This window comes from Callithrix jacchus, chromosome 6 (genome assembly GCF_049354715.1).
Source record: "Callithrix jacchus isolate 240 chromosome 6, calJac240_pri, whole genome shotgun sequence".
Classification (NCBI taxonomy): Eukaryota; Metazoa; Chordata; class Mammalia; order Primates; family Cebidae; genus Callithrix; species Callithrix jacchus.
In genome coordinates this window covers 8,540,221-8,562,329 of record NC_133507.1, presented here as the reverse complement: position 1 = coordinate 8,562,329, position 22,109 = coordinate 8,540,221, and the positions used below count along the sequence as shown (strand labels likewise).

General features: G+C 45.9%; 1 protein-coding gene across 4 annotated transcripts in view; it reads right to left on the bottom strand.

Annotated features, from left to right (window-relative positions):
- PCSK6 (proprotein convertase subtilisin/kexin type 6) overlaps positions 1–22,109 on the bottom strand; it is a 193,647-nt gene that overhangs the window by 114,228 nt on the left and 57,310 nt on the right. For all 4 annotated transcript variants that reach the window (XM_035303681.3, XM_035303682.3, XM_035303684.3 and 1 more), the window contains exons 3-6: positions 17,249–17,359; positions 16,603–16,746; positions 14,552–14,628; positions 12,206–12,294 (exon numbers count right to left, since the gene is read on the bottom strand). In XM_035303681.3, coding sequence (XP_035159572.2) covers positions 12,206–12,294; positions 14,552–14,628; positions 16,603–16,746; positions 17,249–17,359 — 421 coding nt within the window. The remainder of the gene's footprint in view (positions 1–12,205; positions 12,295–14,551; positions 14,629–16,602; positions 16,747–17,248; positions 17,360–22,109) is intronic.

The following is a 22,109-nucleotide window of genomic DNA, read 5'->3' as shown; positions in this document are numbered from 1 at the left end:
CCTACTCAGCACTGATGAGAAGTCTTCTCACTCTCAGGTATCAGCAGAGCATGAATGGGGGCCCTGGACACACCTACGCCTGGCAATAATGAAATGGCACCCCTTGTCCTCTGTGGCAGCAGTGCCGGAGAGAGCCAGCTGAAACCGAAGGCCGCAATCAGATATAGTCTCAAAACATAATGCGAAAATGTACAGGTTTCAAAGGAATATCACATATCATTCCAAGAACAACTAGAAAGACCTCAAATGCAGAAAAAAAGACAATCACTGATGCCAACACGGAGGAAACGGGGATGCTGGAACCATCTGACAAACATCGTATTTATTTTCTTCCTGTTCTTAGGTTCGCCTTTAAAAATTATTTTTAATTTTTAAGGATACATTAGCTGTACATTAATAAAGATCTTAAAGAGGCCATAATAAAAATGCCTAGGGGAGCAATTACAAATATGCTTAACGCTAATGAAAAAATAGAAAGTCTCAATTAAGAAACTGAAAGTCTCAGCAAAGGAATAGAAGCTATGCACAGGGAGGGGAGCACTACACACTGGGGTCTATTGGGGGGATAGGGGAGGGACAGCGGGGGGGGAGCTGGGGAGGGATAGCATGGGGAGAAATGCCAGATGTGGGTGAAGGGGAGGAAGACAACAAATCACACTGAAACGTGTGTACCTATGCAACCATCTTGCATGTTCTGCACATGTACCGCAAAACGTAAAATGCAATTAAAAAAAAAAGAAATAGAAGCTATGAAGAGGAACCAAGGATAATTATTAGAACTGAAAATACAATAATCAAAATAAAAAGCTTAGTGGATGGACTCAGTAACAGAATCCAGAGGACAGAAGAAAAAGCAAACTGGAAATATAGATATATAAATCCAAGCTGAACAACATAAAGAAAAGTTTTTACAAAATGAACAGAGCATTAGGAACTTGTGAGACTATAACAAAGGTCTAAACTTCATGTCACTGGAGTGGACAGAAGAAGAGGGAAAGGGGCTGCGTGTGGTGGCTCACGCCTGTAATCCCAGCACTTTGGGAGGCCAAGGAGGGAGGACTGCTTGTGCCCAGGAGTTCGAGGTTACAGTGAGCTATGATTGCCCCACTACACTCCAGCCTGAGCAACAGGGTGAGACCCTGTCTCTGATTTAAAAAAAAAAAAAAAAGGAAAGGAAAAAGAAATAGGGGCTGGAAAAGTTCTCAAAGAAATAATGGCTAAACATTTTCCAAATCTGGCAAGAGATATAAACCTACAGATTCAACGAGGTTTACTTTTGAGTTTTCTAAATTACATTTGATGGTTGAAACAAAAATTCCAACCCTGTCTGATGTGGTTCTAAATGAATGTATGTTTAAGATGTATGTATACTACAAATATAAATGGGAGAGAATAATGGGATGTAGAGGAAGGTAAGGTTTCTATACCTCACTCAACACTGGTAAAGTGACACCGCCCATAAAATTGATTGTGATAAGTTACGTGTGTATAATGTAATACCAAGAGAAGCCACTAAAAAGCTATACAAGGAGATATAATCAAAAACATAAACAAAGTGAAATTCTAGAAAGCGTTCAAGTAATCCACAGGAAGGCAGAAAAAAAAATAGAGAAACTGGCCGGGCGCGGTGGCTCAAGCCTGTAATCCCAGCACTTTGGGAGGCCGAGGCAGGTGGATCATGAGGTCAAGAGAATGAGACCATCCTGGTCAACATGGTGAAACCCCATCTCTACTAAAAATACAAAAAATTAGCTGGGCATGGTGGCACATGCCTGTAAAACCTCGGGTAAAAACCCGGGAGGCTGAGGCAGGAGAATTGACTGAACCCAGGAGGCGGAGGTTGCGGTGAGCCGAGATCGCGCCATTGCACTCCAACCTGGGTAATGAGCGAAACTCCGCCTCAAAAAAAAAAAAAAAAAATAGAGAAACTAAATACAGAGAAAAAAGAATAGAAAAGTTAAAATGGCAGACTTAAGCCCTAATGTATCAATAATTACATTAAATATTAACTAACTAAATACAGTAATTAAAAGAAATTGGCTAGTGAATCTAAAAACATGGCCCAGGTTTGACAGCTGACCAGGGGGATTATAGTTAGCAACAATATACTAAATATTTCTATGTAGAAGAGAGGGCCTGAAATGTTACCAACACACAGACATGATAAAGACCCCAGATAACGGAGACCCCAAATATCCTGACTTGGTCATTCTATATTCTATGCATGTAGAAAACATTCACATGTACCTCACAGATATGCAAAATATTATTTATCAATAAAAGAAAAAAAGAGGCAATTTCTACTATACTATATTCTCTAAATTAATACAATTTTTATGAAAGAAAAATAAATAAATAAAAACATGGCCCAAATATATGCTGTCTACAAGACACTCAATTCAAATTATAACAATATAAGCAAGTTGAAAGGAAAAGGATAAAAAAAGATTTATCTTACAACCATTAATCAAAGGAAAGTAGGATTAGTTATATTAATATAAGATAAAGTAGATTTCAGAGCAAAAAACTTTAACAAAGACATACCCCTTATCAGCAACACTGAATACCAAAGACCATGGGGCAGTATTTTTAAGATTCTGAGTGAAATTATTTTGAACTTAAAATCAAAACCTAGCCAAATTTGTGGGGAGAAAATAATGACATTTTTAGACTTCAAGGACTGAGAAAATTTACTATCTATATGACAATTAATATAGCATTAATTAACCATACATATAGCAAGCACTCCAAAATACCTTTTAAAAGAATCAATAATTTAATAGATGAGAAAATATAGTAAAACAAAAAATTCACATAACAGAAATATGTAAGATAAAAGAAACAGTGGTGGCCAAAGACACGAGTCAGCCTTTACTCTTAAGCTCACTTAATTGTTGATGCATAATATAAAGTTGTTCAAAATGATGTGGAGTTAAATTTTTGAATTATCCCAAGTCAGGGAGGTGATGACAGAGAGAAGACGGCAAAGACGGTAAGTTTCTTATTTTGCTCAGGAGAAAGAGTTAAGCATTGATTAATGTTAAACACTGTAGAGAAATATAAATTCCAATAACTATGTTTAAAGAGTAACAGAAAAACAGATTTAGAATGTGAAAATTTCAAGCCATTAGAATGAAAAACAAAGAGAAGAAACCACATCTATCCAGCAAAAGGCAGGTAAAGACGGATTGGTTGGTGGATGGATGGATGGATGGATGGATGGATGGATGGATGGATAGATGGATGGATAAAAACAAAATACAATAATAGAAATAAATCCAAAGATACCTGAAATCAGTACATGTATGAATATAACAAAGTCCTTTAAAAAGACTCTTCAACTGTGTTACAAATATAAATCCAGATACATGCTGTTTATAAAGCCAACATTAGAAATAAAGAATATATGAGAAAAGGGATGATAAAATAATTTAGCAAGTGTGCTAATTTTATCAGTCAAAGTATGGGTGTTACATCAGCCAAAGTACAATTAAAGGCAAAAAGAATGAGACAAAGAGAGGATTTTACATTGATAAAGATGCATTATACCTTGTAACATACCTTGTAACATACCTATAAAATGTGTACAGCAAAAATGGAAAGAAACTGACACATCCATAATCAGCATGGAGACCAGCATCTTTTCTCAGAAATAGATCGGTAGACAAAAAGAAAGACTCCAGAACTTCTGAATAAACTTGATAGAGCACACAGATGACAGAGGCAGATGCTTACAGGTATCAGCCAGGCAGGGTAAATGGCTGAAGTGGCCAGGTCTATGAAGGCCAGGTGGGGACAGGTGGACTGCCCTGTGAGTTAGGAGCAATCACAGCCAACTGCTGACATTAAGGAATGAGGGCCCAGCATAGCCAGAGATTCTAAGCTTTTATAGAAAGCCCCAAATCCATATTTTTACATAATATGCTGTGATTTGTAAATGTTTGCTCAAGTTTTCAAAAATATACTTGTGTGAGTCAAACAAAACATGTCTGCAGGCCAAAGGCAGCTTATGAGCTACCAGCTGCAATCCCTAATTTGACATAGATTTTTTACTCAACGATCGTATAATAAAAACACTCTTCAAACACTGATATGGTTTGGCTATGTTCCCACCCAAATCTCAACTAGAATTGAATCTCCCAGAATTCCCACATGTTGTGGGAGGGACCCAATTGGAGGTCATTGAATCATGGGGGCCGGTCTTTCCCGTGCTAGTCTCATGATAGTGAGTCTTATGGGATCTGATGGGTTTTTCAGGGGTTTCCACTTTTGCTTCCTCCTCATGTTCTCTTGCTGCGGCCATGTAAGAAGTGCCTTTCGCCTCCTGCCATGATTCTGAGCCTCCCCAGCCATGTGGAACTGTAAGTCCAATGAAACCTCTTTTTGTTCCCAGTTTTGGGTATGTCTTTATCGGCAGCATGAAAATGGACTAACACAAACACCCAATGGAGTATTTGCAAAAACTGAATGTGTATGAGGATACAAAGATACTCTCCATAAGTTCTAAAAGGCAGAACTTATGTAGAATACTTTCTGATCCCAATGTAACAAAGTTAAAAATTAAGAAAAGGAGCATCAGAAAATCTATACAGCTGAAAAATGTTATAAATCTCTTCTAAAGAACTCTGGGGTAGGGCTGGGTGCGGTGGCTCACACCTGTAATTCCAGCACTTTGGGAGGCCGAGGCGGGTAGATCACGAGGTCAAGAGATCGAGACCATCCTGATCAACATGGTGAAACCCCGTCTCTACTAAAAATACAAAAATTAGCTTGGCATGGTCGCGTGTGCCTGTAATCCCAGCTACTCAGGAGGCCGAGGCAGAATTGCCTGAACCCAGGAGGCGGAGGTTGCGGTGAGCCGAGATCGCGCCATTGCACTCCAGCCTGGGTAACAAGAGCGAAACTCTGTCTCAAAAAAAAACAGAACTCTGGGGTTAAAGAGAAAAATCTAAGCTGAAACATAAAATTATTCAGAAGTAAACAGCAATAAAAGCACCATATAATTAAACTAGTAATAGGTGATGAAAGGAGAATGTATGAAATGTTTTTTTATTTATTAGAACACATAAAATCCTGAAAATAAATAACTAAATAGACATTAAAGTCAAGGAGTTAGAAAACAACATCAACAAATTTAAAAGCTGAAGGAATTAATAAATAAGGAAAAGTAGAAATTTATGATATAGAAAATAAACTCAGTTTAAAAAAAACCTAATTGTCTGCAAAAGCCTGTTTTTTATTTTAATTTATACTTTTTTTTCTAATTTTAACTTTTATTTTAGATTCAGGGGGTACATGTGCAGGTTTATTACATGAGTATATTATATGACACTGAGGTAGAAAGACCTATCTTTTAAAAAATAACAATTTCTCATTAATCAAGGCAAAAAAGAAGTGATGTCACAAGAATAGAAACAATTATAACTATGAACATGGGGAACATATTTTTAAATTATGAGAATATGACATTAACTTTATGTCATATATTTGAAAATCTTGAAAAACTGATGATTTTCTAGGAAAATTTAAATATCAAAATTTCCTCAAAAAGAAACAGGAAACCTGAATAGGTCTAGTCCTTTTGAAAGTCGCCATACCCAACCAGACTAATTAATCAGCTCTACCAACACTTTAGAAATCAGGCAGTGTCCACAATCTATGAACTGTTTCAGGGCATAGTGAAAGAAAGTGTCCTAACTCATTCTATGAGACTGGCATAACTTTGATACACAAACTAGAGAAAAACATCACAAAGCACAGCAACTATTATTCTATCTATTTTATAAATAAAGATGTAAAACCATACACAAGATACCAACAGTTGAATGCAGCAATATATTAAAAGGACAATACTCACGATCAAATGGAACTCGTATCAAAAATGAAAGAAAAAGTTTCCAATTTGGGCATTCTTTTTCTTTTTGAGACAAAGTCTCACTCTGTCACCCAGGGTGGAGTGCAGTGGTGCCATCTCGGCTCACTGCGGCCTCTGTCACCACTGTTGTTGACCAGGTTGGTCTCAAATTTCTGGGCTCAAGAGGTCTTTCTGCCTCAACCCCCTAAATGCTGGGATTACAAGTGTGAACCACTATGCTCAGCCTATAAAAACTTAAAACAGATTTTTACGAAAAAATTACATATGAAAAGGGGGCACAAATCATCAATGTACAGCTTGACAACCTAATGTAAAATTAAAATATCTCTAAAATGAAGAGTATCAGGAACTTCCAGTGAACACATAGGGGTACCCCACTTCCCTCTCTGGAAACAATGAAGATGGCATGTGGCTCTGTGGATTCCTGAGGTGTAAAATTTCTACCCAAGGTAGATGCTGATGCAGCTGAAGGCAACACGTCTAGGGGAACTGGGGGCTGAAGGGCTTTCTTTTCTTTTCTAAGTGTTAGTTGTTTTAAGCAGTTACATTTTTAGAATGACTGTCACACAGCCATAGATAACTAATACACAATCTAATTGATAAAGAACTCTAAACCACAAGTTTTAAGTTCATCAGTGGTGGAGTTGCTCCTATCAGACTAACTCTTCTAAAGATAACAATTATAAATTCTGGATGAAATATTTGTTTAGAAAAAATTAACTTCTTAAGAACATTGAGGAGCAACCAGAAAAAAGGCAGATATAGGCAGGGGGTTCAATTCTTGACCAAAAAAACCATACTGGGTACAATCCAAGTTGACGTGACTTTTTCTCTGAGGGAACTGTCCATTTCTTTTGGTGCACAGAGGAAAGAACTCAAATATGAAAGCATGGTGAAGTGTCATCTTATTCCCCAGAGGAGTCAGGGGATAGAGTCTGGGACTGTCAGAGCAGCTGGAAATTGAGAGGAGAAATCTCAGGAAGGCGAGAGCTACAGAAGAGAACACGCGAGCTCCTCACAACCGCTTGGCTGAACGTGGAGCTCTACATGGGCAACACTCTAAGAAGTGCAGTAGGAAAACAACAGCTGAAAGGTTGAATGAGCTGAGCAGGTATTTCAGCTGCTGCCCACTTGAGGGCAGGGCATTTGGAGTTTGAGTTTTGCTAAGTTAGAGGACTTGGTTTAAACATTTCAGGCTTTCCACTGAAATAGAAAAGAGTCATAGTCTAGGAGTAATAAGGACTATATTCTGGGGCTAAAGGATTTTCTGTAAGGCTATGGGCAAATCAGAAAGATGTCAACCACTAAAAAAAGAATAATCATATCTCCACAAGCTCACATTTAACCGAATGCTAGAATGAAACTTAATGTAACTCAGACAAAGACAACAGAATCCAGAGTCTCTACAAGGTAACAATATCTACTATACAATAAAAACTGACTAGACACATGCGAAGGAAGAGAAAGAGATGACCCACCACAAAGAGAAAAATCAGTCACTATAAAAGTACTCCTAAAATGACCTAGATATTGGAATTAGTACAAAAGACTTTAAAGTGTTTCTTACAAACATGTTAAAGAGTCTAAAATAAAAGATATAACGGTTGAAAAGATGGGAACTCAGGAGGGATTTGAAAACAGTCAAAAAGAATCAAATGGAAATCATAACACGGAAAAGTAAATATCTGAATTTTTTTTTTTTTGAGATGGAGTCTTGCTCTGTCACCCAGGCTGGAATACAGTGGCCTGATCTCCACTCACTGCAACCTCTGCCTCCTAGGTTCAAGCCAATTCTCCTGCCTCAGCCTGCCCAAGTGCTGGGATTACAGGTGTGAGCCACCGTGCCTGGGCCTGAAATTTTTTTTAAAAGACCAGACTGAACACAACAAAAGAAAGAATTCGTTAACTTGAAGTTCAATAAAAATCATCCCATTTGAAGAAGAGAAAAAAGGACTAAAAAAATGAACAGTGCCTCATTAACCTGTAAGGTGTGTCAAGCAATCTCACAGCTATGACTGTGCCCACAGAGAGCAGAAAGAAAATGGGACTAAAAAAAATTTGAAGAAATACTGACAAAATTTATTCCAAATTTTCTTTAAAAAGAATAACCCACTAAGAAGCATAGAAAACTCAAGCTGGAATCAATATGAAGAAAACTACACAAAAGAACATTATCATCACAGGCAAAGCACAGATATTAAAAAAGAAAAACGAAAATAACACTATAAAAACAGCTATGGACAAGCTATGGTGGTTCATGTCTGTAATCCCAGCACTTTAGGAGGCTGAGGTGGGAGGATCAGTTGAGGCCAGGAGTTTGAGACCAGCCTGGACAACACAGCAATATCTCATCCTACAAGGAAAAAAAATTTTTAATTAACTGGACAAGGTGGTATTCACCTGTAGTCCCAGCTACTTGGGAGGCTCAAGTGGGAGGATCACTTGAGGCCAGGAGTTTAAGGCTGCTGTGAGCTATGATTCCACCACTGCACTCCAACCTGGGTGACAGAGCAAGACCCCATCTCTTAAAAAAAAAATAAAAAGAGCCATAGGAACAAATCACATTACTTAAAAGGGGACGACAATAAGGATGACAATTAGCAACTGACTCATCATCCAAAACAATGGATATCAGAAGACAATGGAATAACAACTTTAGAGTGTTGAAAGACTAAAAAAAAAATAAGACTATGTTCAGCATTTAAGAAAAATGAAGAGAAGCCACTTTCAGATAAAATTTGAGAGAATTTTTCACCAGCATACCCAAACTTCAAAAAATACCAAAAGAGATTCTTCAGGCTGAAGATAAATGGAAAGATGGAAATTTGAGCTAGAGAAAGTAAAGAAGACTAGCAGAATGGTACACATGTAGGTAAGTGTATTTCTTTCTGTAAGTAGTTTGAAGTCTACCACGTGTTTAAGAGAAAAATAAGAGCAATGCACTGTGGGTAACATGTGAAATAAGATACATAAAACAACAGCACAAATGATGACAGTGGCAGTGGATGGAAACAATCTATCTTAGATTTATACATTATACAGAAAGTATAATTTACTAGATTTATTAATTCCAGATAGATTGGGATAAGTTAGGATATGCATTAAAACAGGGAGATTTTTAATTAATGCATTGAATATCGTTGAGCACGTGCTGCATGTATAATAGTGGGAATGCCACTGACAGAGAGAAGAAAGAGATGACAGTCACAGTTCTGGGCCTCTAGGAGCTCAGCATGTCTTTGGAGAGAACCAACAAGAAAGGTGGCCCAGGACCACCTGCGGAAGTCAAAGGGGCAGACAGGAGCCCCAGGAGTGGCAGGGCAAGCACTCCATGAGGGCAGAGCGTGAGGATATGGCTTGGGCTTGACTGCCCATGGGAGTGCTGAGGAGACAGTGAGGTCTGCAGCACAGAGCTGGGGTGAGCATACCACATAAAAATTGAGGACATGAGGTGGAGCTCACTCCTCTCCAGAATGAAGGTGTAGGGTAGAGGCTGGCCTTGAACCAAGGATCTGGTGATAGCCACTGGCTCCGAAGCTGCTGCACATAGCTTTAGCCTCTCCACACAGGCAGCCGCCCCCGTCCTCCTAGCTCTCCCTCCTAGCCCACCTCTGGATAGGGTGCCCTAACACAGCCTCCCTCTGAGTGTGCTGGCACACAACAGGGTATGTCTCTGGGATGTCCCTGGAGCTGACCACAGAGCTCTTCCTTTTCATATGTTTATTTTGAATTGTCACTCAAGAGACTATAATGCATATCTTAACTTATCCCAGTCTATCTGGAATTAATAATATACTACTTCCTGTATAATGTATACATCTAAGATGGAGTGTTTCTGTTCACCATCACTGTTGTCATTTCTGACGAGCTTTTTTGTTTGTTTGTTTGTTTTGAGACAGTTTTGCTCTGTCGCCAGGCTGGAGTGCAGTGGCGTGATCTTGGCTCACTAAAACCTTCGTCTCCTGGGTTCAAGCAATTCCTCTGCCTCAGCCTCCTGTGTAACTGAGACTACAGGTGTGCACCACCACACCCAGCTAATTTTTTTGTATTTTAGTAGAAACGGGGTTTCACCATGTTGGCCAGGATGATCTCGATCTCCTGACCTTGTGATCTGCCTGCCTCAGCCTCCCAAAGTGCTGGGATTACAGATGTGAGCCACTGCGCCTGGCCTGTTGTTTCTATATACATATTACTTCATCTGTTATAAACCCGCAGTGCATTGCTATTATCCTTGTTTTAAACACATGCCAAATTCTTTCCCTACATTTCCCAAATCTGGAGGGAGCACTTTCACTTGCGGGACTTGGGAAATGGAGGGACAGAGCTTGGCAATGAATACAGAGCTACCTAACGGTAATGCTACATTTACCGTGCACCTTATCTGGGAGGGTCTTTATGCATGTTACCTTCACTGCCTCCTCCCCACAATCCATGATGCAGGTGTTGCCTACCTGTGTGATGCCAGGGAATCCTCTAAACCAGCGCTTCTCAAATTGTCACTTGTAGACAAATCCCCTGCGATCTTGTTATAATGCAGACCCTGACTCAGTAGGTCTGGGTGGGGACTCTGCATTTCTAGCGGCTCCCAGAGGACACCATGCTCAAAGTCTAGGGACTTGGAAGAGAAGGCTCAAGCAACCCCAGAGGTGGGGTCCACTCCACACTCAAAGCAACACAAATGGTTTTTATTCTCCCACTGAGAGTCTTAACGAGAGGGAAGGAGGAGCTCAGCTATCGCCTGCAGACTTAGCCCGAGCCGATGGTTTCAAACATGGTATCCGACTTCATCCTCTTAAGAATCCCGGGGAGGCAGCTGCCTTGTGGCCATTTCACCCCACAGGTAAAGAAACCTTGGCTCAGAGAGGTTATGTAAGTTGTCCAAGGACACACAGCCAGTGAGTGGTGGGAATGGAATTGGCATCCAGGTCGGCCCAACTCTACAGCCCTGGAGAGACATCTCAGGGCTCTGCACTCATCGTGAAAGGCTCCAGGGGAAGTTTACACACCTCCCTGTACAAGAACTATCCGCAGGAGTGAGGCCGTTGACAGAGTCTCCTGATTTGTTCTACGCAACACACCCTTGGGGTTAATTCTGCTATCAAATGAAAATCCCAGCCACTCTCAAGATTTCCAAAAGGCAGGCAGAGAGTCCTAATTAAGGAAATGCTAGGGACCTTCTTTTCGAAACACAAGAAATTCCCCCAAGGACTGGTGATCCAGGCAACCCCGGCCCAATCTCCCTGCCTGATACTGCTCATAAGTGGAGCCAAAGGGGCTGCAGCCACCCTTACCAAGGCTCAGTGGCAGGAACGGCAGTACCCCGGGAAGGTGGCTTCCCATTGCGGCCACCTGAGTGAGCAGGAGCATCTTTGAAGTGAGAGGCAGACAGGCCTCCTGGGTGAGGCCTCAGTCCCTGGAGGCTCTCTGCTACTCTTTTCCGCTGCCCCCACTAGCTCAGTTCCTGGGTCAGTGATGTGCACCTCGAGGGGCCTTCAGAACACTTGGTGACTGAGCTGTCACACAGCCGGGCTCCCATGGGGAACAGAAAGGCATTCGACACTTTACTCCAGAGCCCCATCCTAGCAAGGGCAGCTTGACTGATCAGTGTGAGAAGCTAAATGGCAAGGTCAGATGCACGCAGGGGCAGGGGCAGGGGCAGGTGCTGCTCCATAAAGGGACCTAAAAAAGCTGACTCCCTGGTGAATGAGACAGGGACAGCTGGACCCCGCAAGCACTTCACAGAACAGAGTGCGCATGAGCTGCGTTAGGGCACAGGTGGACGGAGCCAGTGGAGAGGCAGGGGGAGGTGGGGACGGGAATGGTTCAAGTCCAGGCATAAATTGGGGAGACCAGAGGTGTCAAAGGGACACTATGACAAATGTCGTCTGGCGAGGGCCGGGAAAGAGGCAGGAGAAGTGGGCCAGCATGCCTGAATGTGAGTCAGAGCCCAGGAAAGGCTCTGGTCCCAGGTAGACTGTGAGTCTGTCTGGGAAGTGACAGGGAGCCACCAAAGGACTGTGGGTAGGGGAGTCAATGTGGCCTTCTAGGAGTCAGCGGCCAGGCCGGCAGGACCGGAGGAGAGAGAGTACCTTTCTGATAGGAACTGCAGTGGCTTTTCAGCAAAACAGTGGGCAGTTCCTCTGTTTTGAGGCCCCAGGCCCTGTGGGTCAGCTGCCTGGGCCAGGACACAGATGGCACTGCTGCTTCTCGCCCTGGGGTGTGACACAGCCAAGGCCAATGGACGGGAGGCTGCTGAGACCAGCAGACAGGGGCTCTCCAGCTGCCCCGGCCCCAGGGTCCTCGGCTCGCAGGCTGCTGCGCCGGCCTTACCTCCTATTTTGGCATTGTACGCGATGCCCACAATGCAGTAAGAGTTGTTTGCTGAAGCGGCAACTTCTCCCGCACAACGAGTGCCGTGTCTGAAACGAAGGAAGAACAAAGTGAGGACGCGGCAGAGTCAGTTTCAGCGAAGTCAGTGCATGGCTCGGTCATAATGCAGCAAGGGAGCCCGTGGCCCCAAAGCCCAGAGGCGTCCAAAAGCCCAGAGGCGTCCAAAAGCCCGTGTCCTGCATCCCCTCTCATCACCAACCCCACTCTGGGAGAAAGCACCCAGTCAGGCTGCGCACAACCCCTCCTGGCATCCTGCATGTAGCAAGTGCTCGCTCATGGTCACCTCTTCCTGGACGCCTCCCCTGACCTCCATGTTGCAGTAAGGTGCTTGCCCCCAGTGCCTCAGCCTCCCGAGTAGCCGGAATTACATGTGCCCACCACCACACCTGGCTAAGTTTGTATTTTTAGTAGAGACAGGGGTTTCTCCATTTTGGCCAGGCTGGTCTCGATCTCCCAACGTCAGGTGAACCACCTGCCTGGGCCTCTCAAAGTGCTGGGATTACAGGCGTGAGCCACCACACCCTGCAAGTTTTTGCTTGTTTTTGAGACAGGGTTTCACTCTGCCGGCCAGGGTGCTGGTCCTAGGCCTTCCTCCTCCAAGCATGTGTAGTTGGCACAAGGCCACTGCTGTGTGGGGTGGGCACCATGCCACCTTGGCCCCGTGTCTCCTGTGGCTGGCAGCATGGACACCTGCTGCCCACAAGGATGAAAGAAGGGACGGGCTGGTGCTGACGCCTCCTGCCTCATCCCTTGTGCGCCTACAAAACCATGCTCACCCCAGGGCAGCCCTTTCTGTGGTCTAAGGTCATTAAGCAGGAGCCCAGGAAGAACGCTCTAAATTCAACACTCAGCAGCTGGGGACTATGAAGAAGTGACCAGAAAAACAAATTGCTTTCCTCCATAATGACCCCATTCTCTGATGTGCCACATCGGGTCAATTCCTCCACGGGGGCCAAAACAGGAGCAACTTGAAATAGCCCATCTTTAAGAAGCATCCACAGAGGATGGGAATCATTGATTCAAATTTAAAGCTGCCTTTAAAAATTGCCCCAGGCAGGAGCCCTCTGGAAGAGAGTCATCTGTCCTTCCCTGGAAGCCAGGTGGCCTCAAGGCCAGGGCTGTTCCCAGGGTCACATAGCTCGATGGATGGCTCGGGGTGGGATTGAATCCCGCCCTTTGAGGGTCACCGCTAGTATGTGGATCATTCCTCTTTTGCCCCAGGCGTCCTCACTGCCAGCAGGAAGGGCACCTTGGGACGCGCACAAGACTGCGCCGCTCTCTCGGGAGCCTGGCAGCCTGATGTGTGGAACTCCTGCGGCTGAGGCTCTCTGCACAGCACTGCCTGTGCCTTAGTGTGTGAATCTCAGAATCAGAGCAACCGCAAACCAAAAGACTGTAATCGGGGTATGCCCCTCAGCAGGCATGTTGTTGACGGTGGGGAGGAAGAAAGAGCTTTTATTATTTTCTTCCAAATATTTTTGGAGGAATGATAAGAGCTCAGGACATGGGGCGTGCTGATGGAGAAATGAAAGGCAGAGACAGCAAGTGAACTTCCAGGACCGACCCCAGGGCTGCCATTTACACTGCAAAGTCACCTGGGCTCTCCAGACCTCACTGCCTCCACTTGCAAAATGACGGTGACACAAAAACACCCACCACCATTTCTGGAGAATCTGCTGGGTGCGTTCTTCATGTACCATCTCACTGACCCCTCCCATAACCCTGTGAGGTAGGGGACGTCATTACCCTGGACAAGCCTCTGAGACACTAAGACATGGAGTTTCAACCAGCTCACCCAGCGCACATGCAGCCAGTAAGTGGGAGGGCTGGGGTCTGAACCCGGGTCCATCCAGCATCACTCATGCCCCTTCCACCTCATTCCTAAGGTCACAGAGTCACAAAATCTCAGGCATGTGGCCTCTGTGCTTGAATAGACCAAACTCCTGTCTTCACACAGCACGTCATTCACAGAGACTACTAGACTTAAGGGTTCCTCTTTTAAAATAGTCCAAGGAAGTTGGAAATAGAAACAATGTCTGTCAAACACCCATTGCTAGTGGCCCGGTAGTGGTGACGCCCCGGAGGAACAGGCTAACTCCATGGAAGCTGCCCACGCCTGAAGGGCGGTGCCTGGCATGGCCGTGACTCCTGGACAAGCCTGCCTTCGCGCCCAGGCAGGGAGGATGTGCTGGCAGCCGTCGCCTCCCCAGCTCCCTCGCATACACATTCAAAGCGACTCTGCAGGAAGGGGAAGAGAAGCTGGGGAGAGGAGGCGAGGTGACGTACTTATTTTCATTGCTGGCATCATATCGTGGAGATGGGTCATAATCATTACCGTTGACGTCGTAGCTGGCGTAGGAATCCTAAGAAATGGAATCTTGGTGAGTGAGGAGAAATAGCGAGGCATATGACAGCTCTGTTTTATTTTTATTTATTTATTTTTTATTTTATTATTATTTTTTTCTATTATTTTATTTTTTATTATTTCTATTTTTATTTATTTTTTATTTATTTATTTTTGAGACAAAGTCTCACACTGTGGCCTGGGCTGGAGTGCAATGGTGCGATCTCAGCTCACTGCAACCTCTGCCTCCTGGGTTCAAGCAATTCTCCTGCCTCAGCCTCCTGAGTAGCTGGGATTACAGGGGCACACCACCACACCCGGCTACATTTTTTTGTATTTTTATTAGAGACGGAGTTTCACTATGTTAGCCAGGCTGGTCTCGAACTTCTGACCCTGTGATCCGCCCGCCTCGGCCTCCCAAAGTGCTGGGATTACAGGCGTGAGCCACCTCACCTGGCCAGCTCTGTTTTAAATGGATTTTACATTCCATAGGCAAACAGAGAACCACACACAGGGTTCCTCTCTTACCAGAGCTAGCATCTCGCACATGTTTTTATCGTGGTCAAACACACACGACAGAAAATACACCATCTTAACCATTCTCAAGCGTGCAGCTGAGTGGCATTAAGTGCATTCACAGCGCTGGGCGACCATCGCCACCACCCACCTCCAGGACTCTTCCAAGCTGCAGAAGTCCACACCCACTCAACACTCACTCCCCGTCCCTCTCTCCCAGGGCCTGGCAACTCCCATTCCACTTTGTTGTCTACGATTTTGGCTTCTCTAAGTCACTGGTGTAAGTGGAATCATGCAGTCGTTGTCCTTTTGTGACTGGCTTATTTCACTTCACATATGTCCAAGGTTTATCCATGCTGCCAGGTGTGTCGGGATTTCCTTCATTTTCTATTTTCAACGCGTATCCCCGCTTTTGTTTATATGACTGTAATAATGGCATTCCTATCGCTTTATATCCTCCTTTTAAAATGTATAACAGCTTTCCAGTGCTGCTGACATAGTCTGCAAAATTCATTTCTAAGGGCTGCATAATGATCTGTCAGATGAATACAATATGGTCGACTTAATCACTGGTAGGTGTCCAGGTCCTTCGAGCATTTATTTCATGCATCTATCGTATTCACTATATGCCAAGCTTGCTTCCTTACATTTGTGAACTGAGTCCTTACGATAACTCTATGAGCGAGTAGTCCTCTTATGGACCCATTTTACAGATGGTGACACTGAGGCACAGGGAAGTTAAATAACTTACTCAAGATCTCAGATGTAATCATTTGCAGACCCAGGATAGGAACCCAGGCACACTGGGCCTAGAGCCCATGCTTTTGCCCTGTCACTGTTCGTGTTGCTAGTATCTGCATGCTGACGATCTCCCTGCATGCATTTCTTCATTCTTTAGGCTCCATTCCTAAAGGTATATGTGACTCTGCAAGCATGTGGATGAATCCCTCTGCAAAACCCTTGTCCCTGGCACCAGGATGGTAGCAGGTAGCAGAATATTTATTTTCCTAATTCTCTACAGCATAGTTTTCATTCTTTCTTTCTTTTTTTTTTTTTTTTTTTGAGACAGAGTCTCGCCCTTGTTACCCAGGCTGGAGTGCAGTGGCGCAATCTCGGCTCACTGCAACCTCTGCCTCCTGGGTTCAAGCAATTCTCCTGCCTCAGTCCCCTGAGTACCTGGGATTACAGGCACGTGCCACCATGCCCAGCTAATTTTTGTATTTTTAGTAGAGACGGAGTTTCACCATGTTGACCAGGCTGGTCTCGAACTTCTGACCTTGTGATCCGCCCGCCTTGGCCTCCCAAAGTGCTGGGATTACAGGCATGAGCCACCGCGCCCGGCCTACAGCATAGTTTTCTTTACTGCCCACCCTAATGGGGGTTGGGGAGAATGGGACCTTACTGTTTTTAAACTTGCATTTATTTAATGACTAGCACATTGAATATATTTGCATGTCATTTCCGAGGATTGACTTACATAATTTGGGGCCAGGTCAGGGTGATTCCTCTCTATGCCATCATCGAGGATGGTGACCACCACGTTCTTTCCTGTGTAGCCCCTCTTCCATGCTGCCTGGACGTTCATTTCCGACCGGCAGCGACTGTTCTTGTCGCCGCAATGCTGTAAGCACAGAAGACAACAAGTCCCCCTGACATGGGCCACACGGTGCACCCCCAAGGGGAGGCGCTTAGGCTATCGAGTATATAAGGAAGGAACGCCTATCCCTGCCTTGGACAGCAGAGATCCTCCTTCCCACTCAGCTCCAGAATCATATGAAGGGCTCCCTTGCCTTTTCTGCACCTGCGATCTGCCATTTTCCCAGGGCACCGACTGCCAGCAGGAGCTCTGTCCAGGTGCTGCGCTTTGACATACAGTCGCACAGCCTGTATCAAATGGCTTCCCTTCTCAAAGAGCCCCCACCCCCAGGTGTGCACATCATTTCAGAAAAAATCCACCAGAAACCTGATGCTGCACAGCCTTGAAGTCGGGATTTTACACCCTCAAGGTCAAGTGTGTCTGTCTGGAGTTGTTCAAATTTACTTTCACTGGGGAGAGATGAACCCATTTCAGAGACCTGGCAGTGCAAGTGTCCCGGGGTGGAGAGAGGTCCTGTCCTACTCACCAGGTACCACATGTTGGACCAAATGGGGTCGTTGAAATAAAAGGCCTGCGGGTCACTTCGCACCTGTCTCTTCACCCTTCGTTTCACTTCTTGTTGCTGCAGCCATTTCACCTACCAGAAGAAATGCAACCACTGTTTATATTAAAAATGATTTTCTGTTTTTATGTAGCCCCTTTGCAGGTGCTACAGGCTTCCTTGTGCATGAATATCTGTGTCATAGTGGATATTTTATTCTTTTTTTTTTTTTGAGACGGAGTTTTGCTCTTGTTACCCAGGCTGCAGTGCAATGGCGCGATCTCGGCTCACTACAACCTCCGCCTCCTGGGTTCAGGCAATTCTCCTGCCTCAGCCTCCTGAGTAGCTGGGATTACAGGCACGCACCACCATGTCCAGCTAATTTTTTGTATTTTCAGTAGAGACAGGATTTCACCATGTTGACCAGGATGGTCTTGATCTCTTGACCTCGTGATCCACCCGCCTCGGCCTCCCAAAGTGCTGGGATTACAGGCTTGAGCCACCGCGCCTGGCTGTAGATATTTTAGATGGTAAGTTCCGGGGGACATTTTCACTTCAGAGGGACTACATTTGAAAGATGAGAACTTGTTTGCGTATACAGAGGAAGAAGTAACGCCACTCTGATAGATTTTGTGCTCACATGTTTAATCCCAGCACCTTGGGAGGCCGAGGCAGGAAGATTGCTTGAGCCCAGGAGTTCGAGACCAGCTTGGGCTACACGGCAAAACCCCGTCTCTAGAAAAAAAATACAAAATCCAGCCGGGCATGGTGGTGCAGGCGTGTAGTCCCAGCTACTCAAGAGGCTGAGGTGGAAGGATTGCTTGAGCCTGGGAAATCAAGGCTGCAGTGAGCCATGATTGTGCCACTGCACTCCAGTCTGGGCGACACAGCAAGACCTTATCGAAAGAGAAAGAGAGAGAGACAGAAAGAGAAGAAGAGGGTAGGGGAGAGAGGGAAGAAAGGAAGCCAGCCTTGTGAAGTTGCCAATAAATTCTCAGGCGACCTTTGTCCTAAAGAAGACGGAAACACATACATGGGAAAGCAATGAGGAAAGAAAGCATTTGGTCAAATTGGTATTGGAATTTGCTTTACAGTAAGGACATAGGTAAGTATGATAAGCCACACGCTGGAATATTTGGCAGCCACCAGGAACAGGGCACTGAAACACGCACAGAGAAAACAACCTAGAAAGGAATACAGCAAATAGTAGTAACATCAGTTCCGGAGTGGTGATGTTACTGCAGATTTCGAATTTTTTAATTACTTTCAGGATTTCATAAATGCCTTTCAGTCAGCACGATCTGCTCTCATGATCAAGGAAAAGAATTCACCAGGCTATATCACTGATATTTAAGAGCGAGGATCCAGGCACCGGGCCATCTGCACTGAAACCCAGCCTCGCGCTCACCAGCTGTGTGACCTAGAGCCAGCAGTGGACACCTGTGGCCTCGGGGTGGTGTCCACCCACACAAGGGGAACAGTCATGGGTTGCCACGGGGTTAATATACGAACAACACGTATCAAGCCCTTGGGACAGTGCCTGGAGCACACCGGCTCTTACCATCCTATGTACACATTCTTTTCAAGCTGGAAATGCTTTTTCATTTTAAAAGGATCTTGGGGTAGAGACTTCATAGGGCCCTGAGTGGGAATGTTTTCTTTGGTCTTGCCATGGCAGCTCCACCTGCCTGAGTAATGCTCAAAGCTGGGGTTCAGCCTGGCTCTGGGGTCTGAGACAGGCAGGATAAGGATGGGCGCCGGGGCCCTTCTCTGGAGGAGTCTGCACTACAGTCAGGGGATCCCACCAAGCAGAGTATGATGTGAGCTCCAAACAGGGGAGGCTTCCTGGAGGAGGCAGCTAGGGTAAGGGGAGGATAGAAGACGAGGGGGAGGGGCCCAAGGTGACCCAAGGCTGGCGACCCAGGGTCGTGCTAGAGGTTAGAACAGAGCTGCCTGAGGCTGAGTGGGCAGGGAGTGAAGGTACCCAAGGCAAAGGGGTGGTTTCCCTCCCTCCTCCCTAAGTCTCGGCCTCCCCACACTGTCCTGAGCGAGGAGAGCTGAGCACCTGCATACACAGCTCACGTTTAGGGCTGGGGTTGATCTCTAAGGCATCCCTGGTGTACAGGGCGGAATGCTGGGAGAGAGGCATCCCAGCCCGTCCCACCCCCCGATGTGATTCATCTATAAAACACCAGCACACCAGACACCTTAGCAACACCACAAAGGGCTCAAAATCAATTTCAGGTTAGACACTTAAAAAGTCCTCAGCACCAAGTCCTAGATAATTTACAATGGCCGCTGATAGATACTTCCCCAGAAAATAAAACTACAAAATGAGATATTTTGCTCCTAACACCTGCTGATGGCATTTTGCAATGTCCCCATATATTACTGCCTGAACTAGAAAGCTTTTACGTGGTATACGATGCCGCAAACAATATTTCATAATCCGTTAAGCACCCTGTTATAAAATACAGTGGTACACAGCTCCTGCGCAGCCCAAAGCTCCTGGGAACATTCCGCCCCTCCTGCCAGGCTAAGCACTATTTGTGCTAAGGGGCCCGGGACTCGCTTCCCGTTCTGACAACATCCGGCGCCTTCCGACTGTGCCCACCAGGCCACTCTTCTAGTCAGAGGAAGAGGCACACTCTGCCCTTTCAAGCCCAAGTGGACGACGGCCCGCTAATCAGCGGGGAGACGTGGGAAAGCGTGGAGCCAGCAGTCACAAGAGCGTTCCTCAGCAGGGTAGAAAAGCCTGGGTATCACAGTCCCTGGCCCCTGCTGGGCTCTGGGCAAAACCCACAACACTGGCACACAGTTCTGAGCAGGTCCATGATAGCATGAGGTCCGCAGGACAGTTTGGGAGACTCTCTCTCTGGCGTGGTTCCAGGGGCGGCCCTCTCTGCTAACAGACCTGCTCACTGAAAGGCTCTGATGGCAAGTGAGGTGCTGTCAGGCCAATGGAACTGAATCCTGTACAACAGACGACTGACCAGGCACGGGGGCTTCTCTGCGGAGGTGCGATGCAGGCAGACTGCGTGGTCGCAGAGGCTGATTCGGCCAGCAGCCACTCTGTCCCTTCCTCTGGGCTCCAGTCACTCCCCTGCTTCTCACCCAGCTCCGGGACAGCACAGGGGATCCCAGATCCCACTTCCTACCAGTCACAAACAGGAAGCCATTTTCCATGTTCACCTTTCTCGATGTCTCTGGAGAGCAGGCATCCTGGGGTCACTTATTCTGTTGCTCACTCAACAAAAGTGCACTGAGTCTTCCTGTGTGCCAGGCGCTGGATGCTGGGAAGATGAGCATGAACACACCTGGTCCCCAGCCAGGACTGAAGTGCCTCCCCCTCCCCTCCCCTCCCATGCCCTCCCCTCCCTAGCTGGGATGCAAAGCCCTCTGCCTTCAATGCCCCCTCGGGGTGGAAGCAGGAGCCACATGGACACTCTGTGGAGGTCAGTGGTAGGCCATCAGCCCCAAACCAAGCAAGTGAAACTCCAGCTCTCCCATCAAATGGAAGCAAGCCTCACAGGTTGCCGTGAGCAGAGACTGCACCACTGCACTCCAGCCTGGGTGACAGACTGAGACTCTGTCTCAAAAAAAGAAAAGAAGCAAGAATGAAAATGTGATTAGGTCTTAACGACTGCTAGATGACCTCTGTTGACTCTTTTGTGGAAGATCAACTGTAAGTGATTTGGGGAAAAGGCGCAGGTTGCCAAATCCCACTTCTGGCCCAAACAGATCATCTTTCTCTGCAAATCCATATCAAGTGTCTTGATTTCTTTAAAGTCTTATTTTGAAGACAGAACTTCACTCTGATCTTTTTCCTTTTATCTATTTTCCAAATGTATGTTTCCTGCGAAACATGCAGCATCCTTATAGACAAGTGACACTCCTGGGCAGGGAGTTCTAATCATGAAGAGGATTTCATCATCTTCTCAAGACAAGTGCACAGCAACACCTTCTTCTGCAGTGTGTGCTTCCTCCAGCTTTCTTCCTGAGAAGTCACATCCCAAAGAGGCATCCGTTGACTGGTTGACTGTCCCTCTGTTGATAAGACGAGGTAAAATCTAAGGAGGTTCCTAAAGGGAAACATAAACAAGCAGAGACCCAGGAGGGGGCCCTGCCCAGGTTGCAGTAAATAGGCTGCCCATGGCTGAGTTGCGCTCACTGCCCAAGCGTCCTTTCAGGGAGCAGCTATGGGCAGCCTTGGCCACCTCTCCTTCCCTGCGGTACAGAAGCTTGCTGACACATCAGTCCGGGCTGTGGCAAGGGACAGGGGCGGGTGTTCTGAAACTTTCACTCATGAGCCAGCGTCACCAAAGACAGCATGAAATCCCTCCCACTTGCCCTTCCCCCCCAAAGCCACCAAGTCCCTCCGCCCTAACTCCAAGCCTTCGCCTGTTCAGAGGGGGCCCAGGTGTGGCTCAGGAAGGGCCCCAGAAGTTCTTGGGATTGGAGAGTCCTACAGAGGGGCTTCAGAGTCTTTGCTCTCAGATGGAGTGAAAGCCACAAAGGGCATACACAGAGACCCTCCCCCATGGGTCCCACACAGCATCAAGGGAACCAGCTGCTGAGCTTCCTTAAATACCCACCCGAGGGGCTGTGGACGCTTGGTTCACACAGGTTCTGCAGAGTTGTAGCCAAAAGGAAGACCGCTTGGCCAGTTCTTTCTTTTCTCCTTGGTTTCATCAAAGAGAAGGCTACTTTATTCCATAACCGTGAAAGAACAAGGGGACTGCAGGCCACCAGGACACATCAGGGGAGGAGTCAGAGGCCAGACCTCAGCACCCAGGAGCCACCAAACTCTAAAGCCTCCTCCAGGAGAGAACCATCAGAGCACCGA